The sequence below is a fragment of the Nothoprocta perdicaria genome, unplaced genomic scaffold (assembly GCF_003342845.1).
Source record: "Nothoprocta perdicaria isolate Ctin4 unplaced genomic scaffold, notPer1 scaffold_50, whole genome shotgun sequence".
Taxonomy (NCBI): Eukaryota; Metazoa; Chordata; class Aves; order Tinamiformes; family Tinamidae; genus Nothoprocta; species Nothoprocta perdicaria.
In genome coordinates this window covers 3,444,848-3,456,401 of record NW_020455755.1, presented here as the reverse complement: position 1 = coordinate 3,456,401, position 11,554 = coordinate 3,444,848, and the positions used below count along the sequence as shown (strand labels likewise).

Sequence of the window (11,554 nt, the reverse complement as noted above, 5' to 3'; positions counted from 1 at the left end):
TGCTGGGTGTTGCACACACACATGCAGGCTGTTGTGCTGGGTGTTGCACACACACATGCAGGCTGTTGCACACCCACGTGCTGGGTGTTGCACACACGCCGCTGCTCCCTGCCCCGCTCCCGCGCCGTCCATCCCCGCCGCGCCGTCCCCCTCGCAGCCCGTCCCGCGCGGCGGCTCGCTAGGTGGCAGCAAGGCCACGCGGCAGCAAGGTCCCCATGGCCGGGGCTCGCGGCGGCCCGGGGCAGCGGGGAGCCCGCGGGCAGGCCCCGAGCGCGGCTTGTGGCAGGAGCCCCGCCACAGGCAGCGGGCGGTGGCACTCTGGGGACAAGCGGGGGGCCCAACATGGACACTGGCGGGGGCCGGGCCCAGGGCTCGGCCGCTCGCCCTGCGGTCCCCCTTGCAGGTGGCGGCGGAGGGGCTGGGGATGAAGGTGCCGCCGCGGGCGGCCATGGCTACCGGCCCCGCCGCGGGGCCCTAACATGGCGCGAGGCGGGGGGAGGCGTTCGCGGGAGCAGCTACTTTGCCGTCCCGCGGCCGCCGTAGCGGATCCCGGAAGCGTCTCCATGGAGACGGGAGGAGCCCCGGCCCGGCTCGGGGCGCCATGGAGAAATACGAGCGGATCCGGGTGGTTGGGAGAGGGGCCTTCGGGTGAGGGCGCCGCCGAGACGGGGGGGGGGCACCCGGGCGGGGCCTCCGCGCCCTTCCCCGGCCCGGTTACCGTGGCGACGTGGCCCTCACCGGGGATGTGGCACCCGGGATGGTGTGCCTGTCACCATGGCAACACGCGTGTGTGTGTGCCTGTGGGGGGTGACACTAGGTCTGTGGGGGGGAGGCTACAGCCGTGTTGCTATGGCAACACTTGGGGGGGCAACCAGGCCTGTGGCACCCCGGGGTGGGGGTGCGGGTGCAGAGGGGGGTGTCTCTGTTACCATGGCAATCTGTGCGGGTGGGTGACAGGGTGGGGCGCACCCCCGCTGACGCCCCGCTGTCACCCCCGCAGCATCGTGCACCTGTGCCTGCGCAAGGCCGACCAGAAGCTCGTCATCCTCAAGCAGATCCCCGTGGAGCAGATGAGCAAGGACGAGCGGCTGGCGGCGCAGAACGAGTGCCAGGTGCTCAAGCTGCTCAGCCACCCCAACGTCATCGAGTACTACGAGAACTTCCTGGAGGACAAGGCGCTCATGATCGCCATGGAGTACGCGCCAGGTGGGCCCTGCCTCCCCCCGGGAATGCGGGACGTTCGGCTTTTTAGGGGGGTCGGGCTGCTGCGGAGCTGAGGGTTGTTCGGCTGAGGGCCCGGCTTGCTGCTCCTTGTCATGCTCCTTGCAAAGCTCCTCTGCAAAAAGCTTGCTGAGACAGGCAAGGAGTCCAGGCTTGGCCATTGTAAGCCCTGCATCTGCTGGTCATTTGAGAGGCAGAGATTTCTAACATCCTTGTCACCAGTAAGTGTGTCACCATCTGCCCTTGGTTTAGGTTTCACTTAGGTTTCCTTCTGGCAGCTCTTGGCCATGCTGTTGGTCTCACAGCTCCACTTGGGAAGCTATGATTTCTAAAGACATTTGCTGTGGGGGTTAATATAAAAGCAGTATTTGCATGAGACATCGCTAAAAGCTTTATTTGAGATCTGAGCCTGGACCTTCCCTCCTGGATGGGGCCTCTTAGTGCCACGTGGCCTTTTGGGCTGCAAGAATGTTCTGCAGAACAGGCTTATCTTGTTCTGCCATCGAGGTTTGTGTCCTGACAGGGCTCCAGGAGCTGTAATTTTAGCATTTCTTTTTTTTTCCCTGCTCTCTCAATATGTCAACAGCAACTTCTCTCTTGCTGTTTCTTCATCCCACCAACTGTGCTGCCGTTGTTGTGTGCGTGGTCTCGGGAGCACTGGAGGACATGCTGGGTGTCCCACCAGGACGTGCCACTTCCCGTGCACTCAGCCTCTTAAGAGGCTCTAAACCCCCTGCGTTTAGGTTGGGTTTGTGGTGCTTGTGCGGCCACTCTTTCCAACAACCCTCTGTTGTTTTGCAGGGGGGACGTTAGCGGAGTTTATCCACAAACGCTGTAACTCCTTGCTGGATGAGGACACCATCCTGCACTTCTTCGTGCAGATCCTCCTGGCTCTTCACCACGTGCACACCAAACAGATTCTGCACCGTGACCTCAAGACTCAGAACATCCTCTTGGACAAGCACCGCATGATTGTCAAGATCGGAGACTTTGGCATCTCCAAAATCTTGAGCAGCAAGAGCAAAGCCTACACGGTGGGTGTCCTGGCCTTGCAGGAGGGAAACTAATTCCCACTGTGGCAGCAAGGCTTGAAACTCTGGATTTGGCTCCCTGTTGTTTCTGGGAAGCTGCTGTACACAGCAAGATTGGACGTGGCGTAGAGGCCACATCAGTGTGGTGCTTCTTGCTCCTTGGGGGTTCATCCAGCATGATGTCCTCATGCCGAAGCTGCTTGCAGCTCTCAAGGCTGCAAGCAGGTGAAAAAGACCTGTCAGCTCAGGAGAGCATGAGGTGTCTGAGGCCCCTGCAGGGGACAGACAGGGTTTCTCTCAGTGGGAAGGGTGGTTTTTGCAGGCTGATGTGCCCCATACCTGGTGAGTGGGTTCTTGCTAGTGCCCTGCTGTCCTGCTTTGCCTTAATCTCTTTTCTTTCCCGAGACTTCAGGATCATTCACCATCAAAACTAATCTGGCTAGACATTTTTACCATATGCATCACAGTAAGTGCTGATTCTCTCAAGTGGGTAGGAGCAAAATCAGATATAATCTCTGTAGGTGAGAGGGATGTGTCCAGAAAGACAAATCCTCATCATTATTACTGAGATGAGATTGTCAGCCAGGCATTGACAGCAGGAACACATACCCAGCTCACCTGAGCTCTGATTAGTGGTGTTCTAGCCTCCCTGTGCACCAGGCTCTAGGCTGAGCCCTTCTCTTTCCACCTCCCTGTTCCCGTGACGCAGTCGTGCTGGATCTCTCCGTCTCTCTTCTAGGTGGTGGGAACTCCATGCTACATCTCCCCGGAGCTCTGCGAAGGGAAGCCATACAACCAGAAGAGTGATATCTGGGCTTTAGGCTGTGTGCTGTATGAGCTTGCCAGCCTCAAGAGGGCTTTTGAAGCTGCGGTAAGAGGGATATAGTTTATCTAAGACACAGGAGATTGGGGTTTCTTGCGGATGTGAAAACCTGTGCTTGGATTATGGTTCTCACCGAGCCCGAAGGTGTGAAGGCGGAGGGCAGTGCTGGGAACATCTTGCTCTGTGGTCTCACCTTGGCCACCCACTGTACGTCTGTCTTGTTTTCTCTCTAGAATCTCCCTGCCTTGGTATTGAAGATCATGAGCGGGACGTTTGCCCCGATATCGGATAGATACAGCCCCGACCTGCGCCAGCTCATCCTCAGCATGCTGAACCTGGATCCCTCCAAGCGGCCCCAGCTGAATGAGATCATGGCCCAGGCCATCTGTATTCGGCCCCTTCTGAACCTCTACACTGATGTGGGCAGTGTCAAAATGAGAAGGCAAGTGCAGTGCCCTCTCTGAGGAGGCTTAAAGAACTTACTAAGGCAATTCTGCGGGAATTCGGCGGGATATCCAGCTGTAACTTGTGCTGTAGCTCTGCCTGGCCCCTCTGCAATCCCTCTGTGCGTGACCTGCAGGGCTGAGCTGACAGTAAGGGCTGCCTTTTGTTTTGGCAGGCCCGAGAAACCCTTGGCTCCGGTGCCAACGGTGACCCACAGCCGGACAGAGGGACGAGTGAGCAGTGCCAGGCCAAGGGGTGAGTCTTGGCACAGCACATTTGGCAAATGTCTGCTTGGAAAAAGCCTTTCTTTAGGATGTCGGGGAGTCTCGAAGGCATTCAAGCTCCTGGAGGGAGGAAGTTATGGAGAAGTCACCTTCCCCAAGCCCCAGCAGCCCCTTGGCAGCTCTCTGAGCTGTGCTGGCCCTCCTTGCTGGTATCCAGCTGTGCTGGTACCCAAGCTGGGTGGTGTGTGTGTTGTTTTTCATCCTGAGGGAGGAGAATCAGGGAGCCAGGATCCTGATTTCTCTTTGACCAACAGGTGTTCGCGGTGGCTCAGCCAGGACTGGAATTCCTCCTCCTCTGTCATCCATCTACACCTGGGGGAGCGGGATCACCACCCCGCTCCGCCTGCCCATGCTGAACACCGAAGTGGTGCAGGTGTCTGCTGGCAGGACCCAAAAGGCTGGTGTCACCAAATCGGGGCGCCTCATCATGTGGGAGGTGAGCAATCACAGAATCCTTGAGGACAGAGAGGATCTTTGGAGATCATCTAGTCCAACCCCCCTGCACACGTAGGGTCACCTAGAGCATGTGGCACAGACTGTGTCCAAGCGGGTTTTGAAGATCTCCAGAGAAGGAGACTCCACAACCTCCCTGGGCAGCCTGTTCCGGGCTTTCTGTCACCCTCACTGTCCAGAAATTTTCCTTAAGTTCCTGTTGAACTTTTGGTGCCTCAGTTTGTGCCTGTTTCCTCTGTCTCTTTTGGTGGCCACCACTGGGGAAAACAAAACGGGCCGGGCAGTGCGAGAGGAAGGTTTGCAAGTGTGATTCCTGGGAAAGGGAGACTTCTACTTACTGCATTGGCTGCAGTGCTGCATCCCACCAGACCACAGCCCAGCCCAGGGTGCAGCTGATGCCGCTGAGCCTGCGGGAAGGGCCTAACCTTAGCTCTCCCACCCTGATCTTGCTGCGTCGAGGTGCAGTAGCCCATATTGCCCCTGTTTACCAGGCTCCCCCGATGGGTGCTGCCGGAGGCCCTTCTCTCCCAGGAGCTACCGAGCAGCTTCAGCCTCAGTTTGTGTCGCGTTTTCTGGAGGGCCAGTCTGGTGTGACCATCAAACACGTGTCCTGTGGTGACCTGTTCACGGCCTGCCTCACGGGTAAGTTGCTGCTGCTGCGGGTCTGCAGCCAGCTGGGTCCCCAAACTACTTGGGTTAGTGGCTGGCTTACAAGTGCAGTGTGACTGCTGGAGGGTGCCTGCTCAGAGAGTGACCTGGGCGATGCACTGGGCTGCAATGCAACAAAGGCACCCATGACCTGTCACGTAACAGCAGGTAGGTACAGTCCTCCCATAATGTCCCACGGATCAGCTTAGTCCCAAATATGTCTGGTATGGAGAAGACCTCGATTCTCCTCTGTTTTCCTGTGAGCACTGGTGTCACTTGGTGCCAGAACTTGTCTGTACAGTAGGAGGAGCAGCCAGGACACCCAACGCAGCTGGCCTTGCTATGACTGCAGGTAGCTGGGGATCACCCTCCCCAGGCACAAACATGTCACTCATGGTGACATGTTGCAATGAGAAGCCAACAGCTCCGTTCAGTTGTCCTCTGCCATGGAAAGTCAGCGTTTGAAGTCTTTAAAGCAGGTCAGGAGGCAGCCTGTCTGGGAGGGGAGTGTGCACACCAGCCCAAGGCCATGTTTGTAGAGCAAAGCCCTCTTGATGGTCCTCTGGGAGTTCTGTTTGCACTTCTGCTGGGGGATCAGGGCAGTAAATACCAGATATGCAACTGGCAAACTTCGTAGGCATGTGTTTGTCCTAACCTCTCCACGGTGTTTCCTGCTGCCCCTCTGCTGGGGGCTGGCCTGGCAGCTCAGCGAGTGCCTCCGTGTATTTAACACCTTGACAGACCGTGGAGTTAGCAGCTCCTGCGTACGCAGCTGCAATAATGTTGTCTCAGTGCTCTCGGATCATCTGCTGTTTGTCTTTGGTGAGCTGTCACAGCGCAGAGGCTGCTGCCTCTGGGCCTCCCCAGCAACTTATGAATCACCAGAGGTCCAAGTGGAGCCACTGTCCCCGGAGCCCTAGTCAGCCCCTTGGGCTGTGAGCGCCTTGCGGGGTGCCATGGGCACCAGTAACACAGCTTCTTTCTGCCTCTGCAGACAGGGGGATAATCATGACTTTTGGCAGCGGCAGCAATGGCTGTTTGGGGCACGGAAACTTCACGGACGTGAGCCAGGTTTGTCGTGTGGGCGCCGGGCCCGCTGCTCCCCCAGGGCACAGGATAGACCGCGCTGTTTGCGCCCCGCGAGGCAGCTCATCCTGGCCCTAGGGATGTGCATCCTCTGCATGCTGTGGCATCCAACCCTCCCCCTCCTCTCCCTGTCACTGCAGGGCTTTAAAAGGCCCAACCTGCCTCCGCCCTGCACAATGATCCCTTTGAGCGCGGGGGAAGTCAAGAGCTGCCTTGTGGTTGCGCTTGGCAGGCACCCAGTTTGGAGGCTGCCTCCAATCACACACCTGCCTGCTTCACTCTTGGCCTGCAGCTGCCAGGGTTCACTGAGAAAAGTTATTTTTCAAAAGAGCCAGTATTTTAAAAAGAACTATGTGCTTCCGATTGGCCCAGAACGTTAGGGCTGAGGGCCCTTTGCTCCCTTCCAGCCTCCTCTTCCTCGCCTGCTCCCAGAGGCAGCGGCAGCCGATGGCTTCCAGCCCAGGGACCGGTGCCATTTGATTCTGTGGTCAGCTGGCTCGTTTGTTCCCGCTCCGTCCGGAGATGTTGGCCGGAGCCGAGCTGCTTGATGTTTATTGCTGGGAAGAGACTAATTGGCAGTAGCAGCCAGATCCCAGCAAATGGTGCTTTTCACATGAGGAAGATAATGAGGATGAGCCTTGCTGCGGTGAGGTGTCAGATCTAGCAGCAGGTCGCAGCAGGGGCTGGGAGAAGTGCGGAGATGTCGGTCTCTGAGCCGAACAAATATGTGGCTGGTGGCTCCGAGCTGCTCTGCACGGGAGCCCTTTCAGCCAGCGCATCCTCACCAAGCCCCTGCCTGCTCCGTGCGGGCGTTAACAGCCCCTGGCACTGCCGGCATGGGCAGGGGGGTGAATCCCAGCCCTTGGGCTGCAACCCACTCCTTCTCCCAACCGTTGCACCGGCTGCTTTCTTTCGCCCCAGAGGTGTTTGCGTTCCCTTCTGTGCTGCGTGCACGTAGCCTCTGAAACGCTTTGAAGGCTGTTGAGAACAAAAAGAGAACGTTCTGGTGTTTGTGTTGGATGAAAACTGGGCTGCTGCCAGCGCTCTGCTGAGGCTGGGGGGTGGCTGGGAGGGATGGGAGCAGCCGGGCAGGCTGGGAGGTCTCGGCTCACGGCTGCTGCTCTTCCCCTGCCAGCCCAAGATCGTGGAGGCCCTGCTGGGCTACGAGATGGTGCAGGTGGCCTGTGGCGCATCTCACGTCCTGGCAGTTTCCAACGAACGGGAAGTGTTTGCCTGGGGCAGGGGGGATAATGGTAAGAGATGCCTGCTTAACAAAACGAGGCTTGTGCTTTTCACTCCCGCTTCCCGCTCTCCTTGCTGGGCCTGCTTTCCTGCCGTCCTCTCCAGATGTGCCACTCTAGGGGGGTGTGGAGGAGTTACAGCTGCTTCGCCACGTAGCAGGGCCCCTTGGCTTTTGGCTTTGCTCCCCTTCATGCTGGTGGGTCCCAGGCGGAGCTTTTGCTGGCAGCTCTGTAGATGCTGTCGCTCACGGCAGCGCATTTGGTTTGCTCTGCTCTTCCTGCCAGGTCGGCTGGGGCTGGGTACCCTTGAGTGCCATAATTCCCCCCAGCAAGTGGCAGTTCCCCCAGAGCACGAGGCTCAGAGGGTCATCTGTGGCATCGATTCCTCCATGGTCCTCACAGTGACGAACCAGATTCTTGCTTGTGGGAGCAACAGGTAGGAGAAGTGAATGTCTGCGCCCTGGAGCCTGGCACAACGGGGCTCTCTGGGCTCCATTCAGGCCGTGTCTGGCCAGGGAAGGGAGCAAGAAACTGTGAGAAGGGTCTCTTGGAGTCATCACTGTGTGACCCCACTCGCCAGCATGTCACTGCTGGTGGAGAAGTTGGACTAGGGCAGGATTTGAGTGCAGGGCTGTCTGTGCCAGGCCACGTTCAGCCAGCCCTTCTCTGTGCCCTTCCCCCTGCAGGTGTAACAAGCTGGGCCTGGATCGGATCAGCTCGGCAGAGGAGCCTTCCCCGGAGAACCAGGTGGAAGAAGCCACCGTGTTCACGTGCGCCCAGTCAGCCCCCTTGAACCAGGAGCCCATCGTGTGCGCTGACATCGGCACTGCACACTCGGCCGCGGTCACGGGTGAGGGATGCTGTCCCCAAATCCTTGATGGGGTGGGGGACACAGACCTGCATTTTCCTCAGTCTTCCTCCTACTGCTCTTCCCCATGCCTGGAATCCTAAGAAAGGCTCTTAGGCACCCTGCTGCCAGTGGCAGAGCTCTGTGGAGCTGGATGCTCAGCATGGACAAGGGGTTCAGGGGCTTCACAGCAGCCTCAGGTGAGATCCAGGTGGGAACTTCATGTTTCTCTCACCTCTGTTGCCAGCTTCTGGGCAGTGTTACACCTTCGGGAGCAACCAACATGGGCAGCTGGGCACCAGCTCCTGCCGGAACAGTCGCGTGCCCCGTCTGGTCGTGGGGCTCCAGGCCATGAAGGTCACTGTGGTGGCTTGTGGAGATGCCTTCACTGTAGCCATTGGAGCAGGTGAGAGCGAACCCCATATCCTGGACTGAACCCCATATCTTGGCTTTCCTCTGCCTGGAGGCCACGCTGCTGGCCAAGGTGGGCCTTGGAGATAGCTCAGGACAGTACTGAGGTGGATGGCTTGTCCTTTCCTTGTGGGGTGCAGGGCTAGTACTGCTCCAACAGCCCTTGCTGCTTAGTAAATAGAAACAGGGGGTCCCTTTCCCAGTGAAGGCAGTGAGGAGCTCTGTGTCTAGCCGGGTTTATCCCTCTGCAGACGGTGAGGTTTGCACATGGGGGAAAGGAGCCCGGGGACGCCTGGGCAGGAAGGACGAGGAAACGGGCACGCCGCGGCCTGTGCAGCTGGAAGAGACACATCCATACGTGGTGACCTCCGTAGCCTGCTGCCATGGGAATACCCTGCTGGCAGTAAAGCGTGAGTAGAGGCTCCTTTACTGTGAATCCTGCTGTTAGGACCCAGCCAGACAAAATACCTTGTGACAGGAGCTGTGCTGAGTCCCCCCTGCGCTATTTGGCTCTGTATTATTCTACTCTGTCTGGAGCTGTAGATAAATAGGAATGACTTGAGACATATAAAGATCTGCCTTTTGCTGCACAGCACTCTGACAGCACCGTTTCCAGCAGAGCAGAGAGAAAGCAAAGGCTAGATCTTGCCCACTGCCAGACAGGTGGGCTGGCCAGACAGCTGGCGTGCTGGCGGTCGCAGGGTTTCCAGAAAGAGCACTTCTCTAATTGGTGCTGCCGAAATAGAAGCTGAGATTTGAGGCCTTATTTTGGCTGCTGGATCTTCCTTGTGGTTTGGAAAAGATAGCTCTTGGTTTTGTGGTTCCCCTCTGCTCGGGCCAAAGGCAGCATCGTTGCGTGGTTGAGATGGTGCCCGTGGCGTGACCTGCCCTTCCGCTGCCTGGAAGTGTGATGGGAGCCCGGCCCACACCGCCCGAGGGGCCCTGCTGCCTCTGCTGATTATGGCCCTGCACGCTGGGCTCCCAATCCCAGCCCGCTTGGAGCGGGATAATGACACCCTGGCAGGGAGGAGGCAGCCTGGGCTCCTGTTCTGCCCCACGGGCGCTGCGCGCGCTCACGTGGCGTGCAGCAGCCGCGCGAAGGCCAGAGGCGCCGGCCGCGTCCCAAGGCTCGCGAACAAGCGGGGCGTTTGTCAGGGACTAAAAGGGTTTTGTTCCCGCGGGAAGGCGCCGGCTGCTCCCTCCTTCCGCTGCCGGCAGCCGCTCGGTGCTCGGCGGCAGCTGCCTCCTGCGGACGGGGAGAGCAGGGACCCGTTGGCAGCCCCATTGCTGTCCTTGTGCCCCGTGCGTAGCCCCCAGCCCGTCCCCACGTGGGGCATGTGCAGCCAACACAGCAGCCGCGGCCTGGAGTGTCCCTCAACAACAGTGCAAAACAAACACCGAGCGCTCCGCGGAACGCTGGATTTGGACTGGCCTTTTTCCTCAGCTCAGTCTGCCTGGAAACCTCTCTGGAATGAACACAAGGGCCGGCAGAGCGTTTGATGTCCCTGCAGCGTTGAGGCCTGACCTTGGCGTGGCCGGGCGAGGCTGCGGGGGTGCTGCAGCCTCCGCTCGGCCTTCGCCCGGCCTGGGCCTCTGCCCGCTTCCCCGCGAGCCCGCTGCTGCTGCGCCCTGTCCTCGGTGCCTGCGCAAACAGCGCCCTGGAGAAGGCGGCCACGTCGCTGCTGGGGCCTTCCCGGGGGAGCAGGACAGGGACAAGCAGCCCTGCACGGGCGCTGAGACTCGAGGTTTGCCGAGGCGGTGCCTTCGGGCTCATTCTCTCTCCTTGCCTCTTGTGTTCCAGCTGCCGTGGAGGAGTCGCCGTCCCAGTGAGCGTGGTTTGAGAGGGGCTGCGTGCAGCCTCGCCCCGTCCACACGGAGGCTCCCCCGGCCTCCCACGCTCCCGCTGAGGTCCCACCCGCACCCCGGCACTCGGGAGCGTCTCGGCTGCGCTCGGAGGGCCTGGCAGCAACGGGCAGTTTGTAACGACGCTTCCCACAGCACCAGAGTCGATGCCGCTTTCCCAGTCACCGAGGATCCTTGCCCAGGTGAAGCTGGGATGCCAGAGATCAATGAAAGAGCTGAAGTCCCTGCAGCTCCGCCACGGCGCCCGGCGGCTCACACTGTCCCCTCCTCTTGGAAGTGCCTGCGTGCGAGTGGAGAGGGGCTCTCCTGCTGCTGGGGACAAGCACAGAGGTTGTTTTCCCCGTGGAAACTGTCTCTGGTTACAAAGCCCAGGCTGACAGCTTGGCGTCTGAGAGAGCTGTCAGCCTTCGCGCAGCAGTGTCTGGACTTACCGCCCCAGGCGCTGCGCTGGGTGACTAAGTGCAAACCTCTTTTCTAATTAGAGAAATCTGCCCGTTCCCATCCCCCTCGTAAAAGACTGCATCCATTTGCTGAGCTCTTCGGGGCGCTTTCGAGGCTCCCGGGCAGCACCCGGCGCACGCAGCCCGGCCGCGCTCCCCGGGTGCTGCCTGCAGCTCTCCAGTTGCAGCCTGTTTGTCCCCAGGCCCCTCGGTGCCGCTGCTGACCCCCTCGCTGGCTCCCAGCCCGGTTAGTGGAGGGCAGCAAAATGCAGCGAGTGGCGGTCAGTAACTGAAGGGTTTTAACTCACATCTCTCCGGGGAGATGATGGCTTTTCACCAGGGGTCCTTTCTGCAGGCAGGAGGGGGCATATCACAATTTCACAGACAGGAGTTAAGTTTTTATCTCCAGAAGGGTCATTTCCTCCTTTTTTTTTCCCTTCCTTTTTTTCTTCTTTTTTAATTTACATCTGCCCTGGACCTTTTTTTTTTTTTTTTTTTTTTTTTTTTTTTTTTTTTTTATGAGCTTCTGTCTCTGATCTATCTGACATTGCAGATGCCTTCTTCCTTTCACATCCATCTTTGTGCTGTTGCCAATCTGTTGTGTATAAAGTCAGTACTTTCATAAGCTGGCGGAGATGGAATCTCTCTAATTATTTTTGTGATTCTTCTCTGTTTCCAGTGAGGGAAATCTCGCCGGGCTCTGCTAGGAGCCGACAGATCCCACTGTCATGTGAAAGGTAATGAATTTCTGCAGCTTTCCTG

At 58.7% G+C, this 11,554-nt stretch overlaps 2 protein-coding genes across 2 annotated transcripts in view; one reads left to right on the top strand and one right to left on the bottom strand.

The window, feature by feature from the left end:
• TLCD1 (TLC domain containing 1) overlaps window positions 1-450 on the bottom strand; it is a 4,624-nt gene extending 4,174 nt beyond the window's left edge. Inside the window, exon 1 of the mRNA XM_026047923.1 lies at window positions 299-450. Within this exon, the coding sequence (XP_025903708.1) occupies window positions 299-450 (152 nt within the window). The remainder of the gene's footprint in view (window positions 1-298) is intronic.
• Window positions 451-599: 149 nt separating this feature from the next.
• Window positions 600-10,948, top strand: NEK8 (NIMA related kinase 8). The gene is made up of 15 exons (XM_026047745.1): window positions 600-648; window positions 1,001-1,206; window positions 2,023-2,255; window positions 2,992-3,123; window positions 3,309-3,517; window positions 3,695-3,774; window positions 4,058-4,239; window positions 4,748-4,898; window positions 5,899-5,975; window positions 7,126-7,243; window positions 7,517-7,667; window positions 7,918-8,081; window positions 8,326-8,484; window positions 8,741-8,899; window positions 10,291-10,948. Exons 1-15 carry the CDS (start codon window positions 602-604, stop codon window positions 10,317-10,319), a joined length of 2,097 nt encoding a protein of 698 aa, XP_025903530.1. The 5' UTR covers window positions 600-601; the 3' UTR covers window positions 10,320-10,948.
• Window positions 10,949-11,554: the final 606 nt, after the last annotated feature.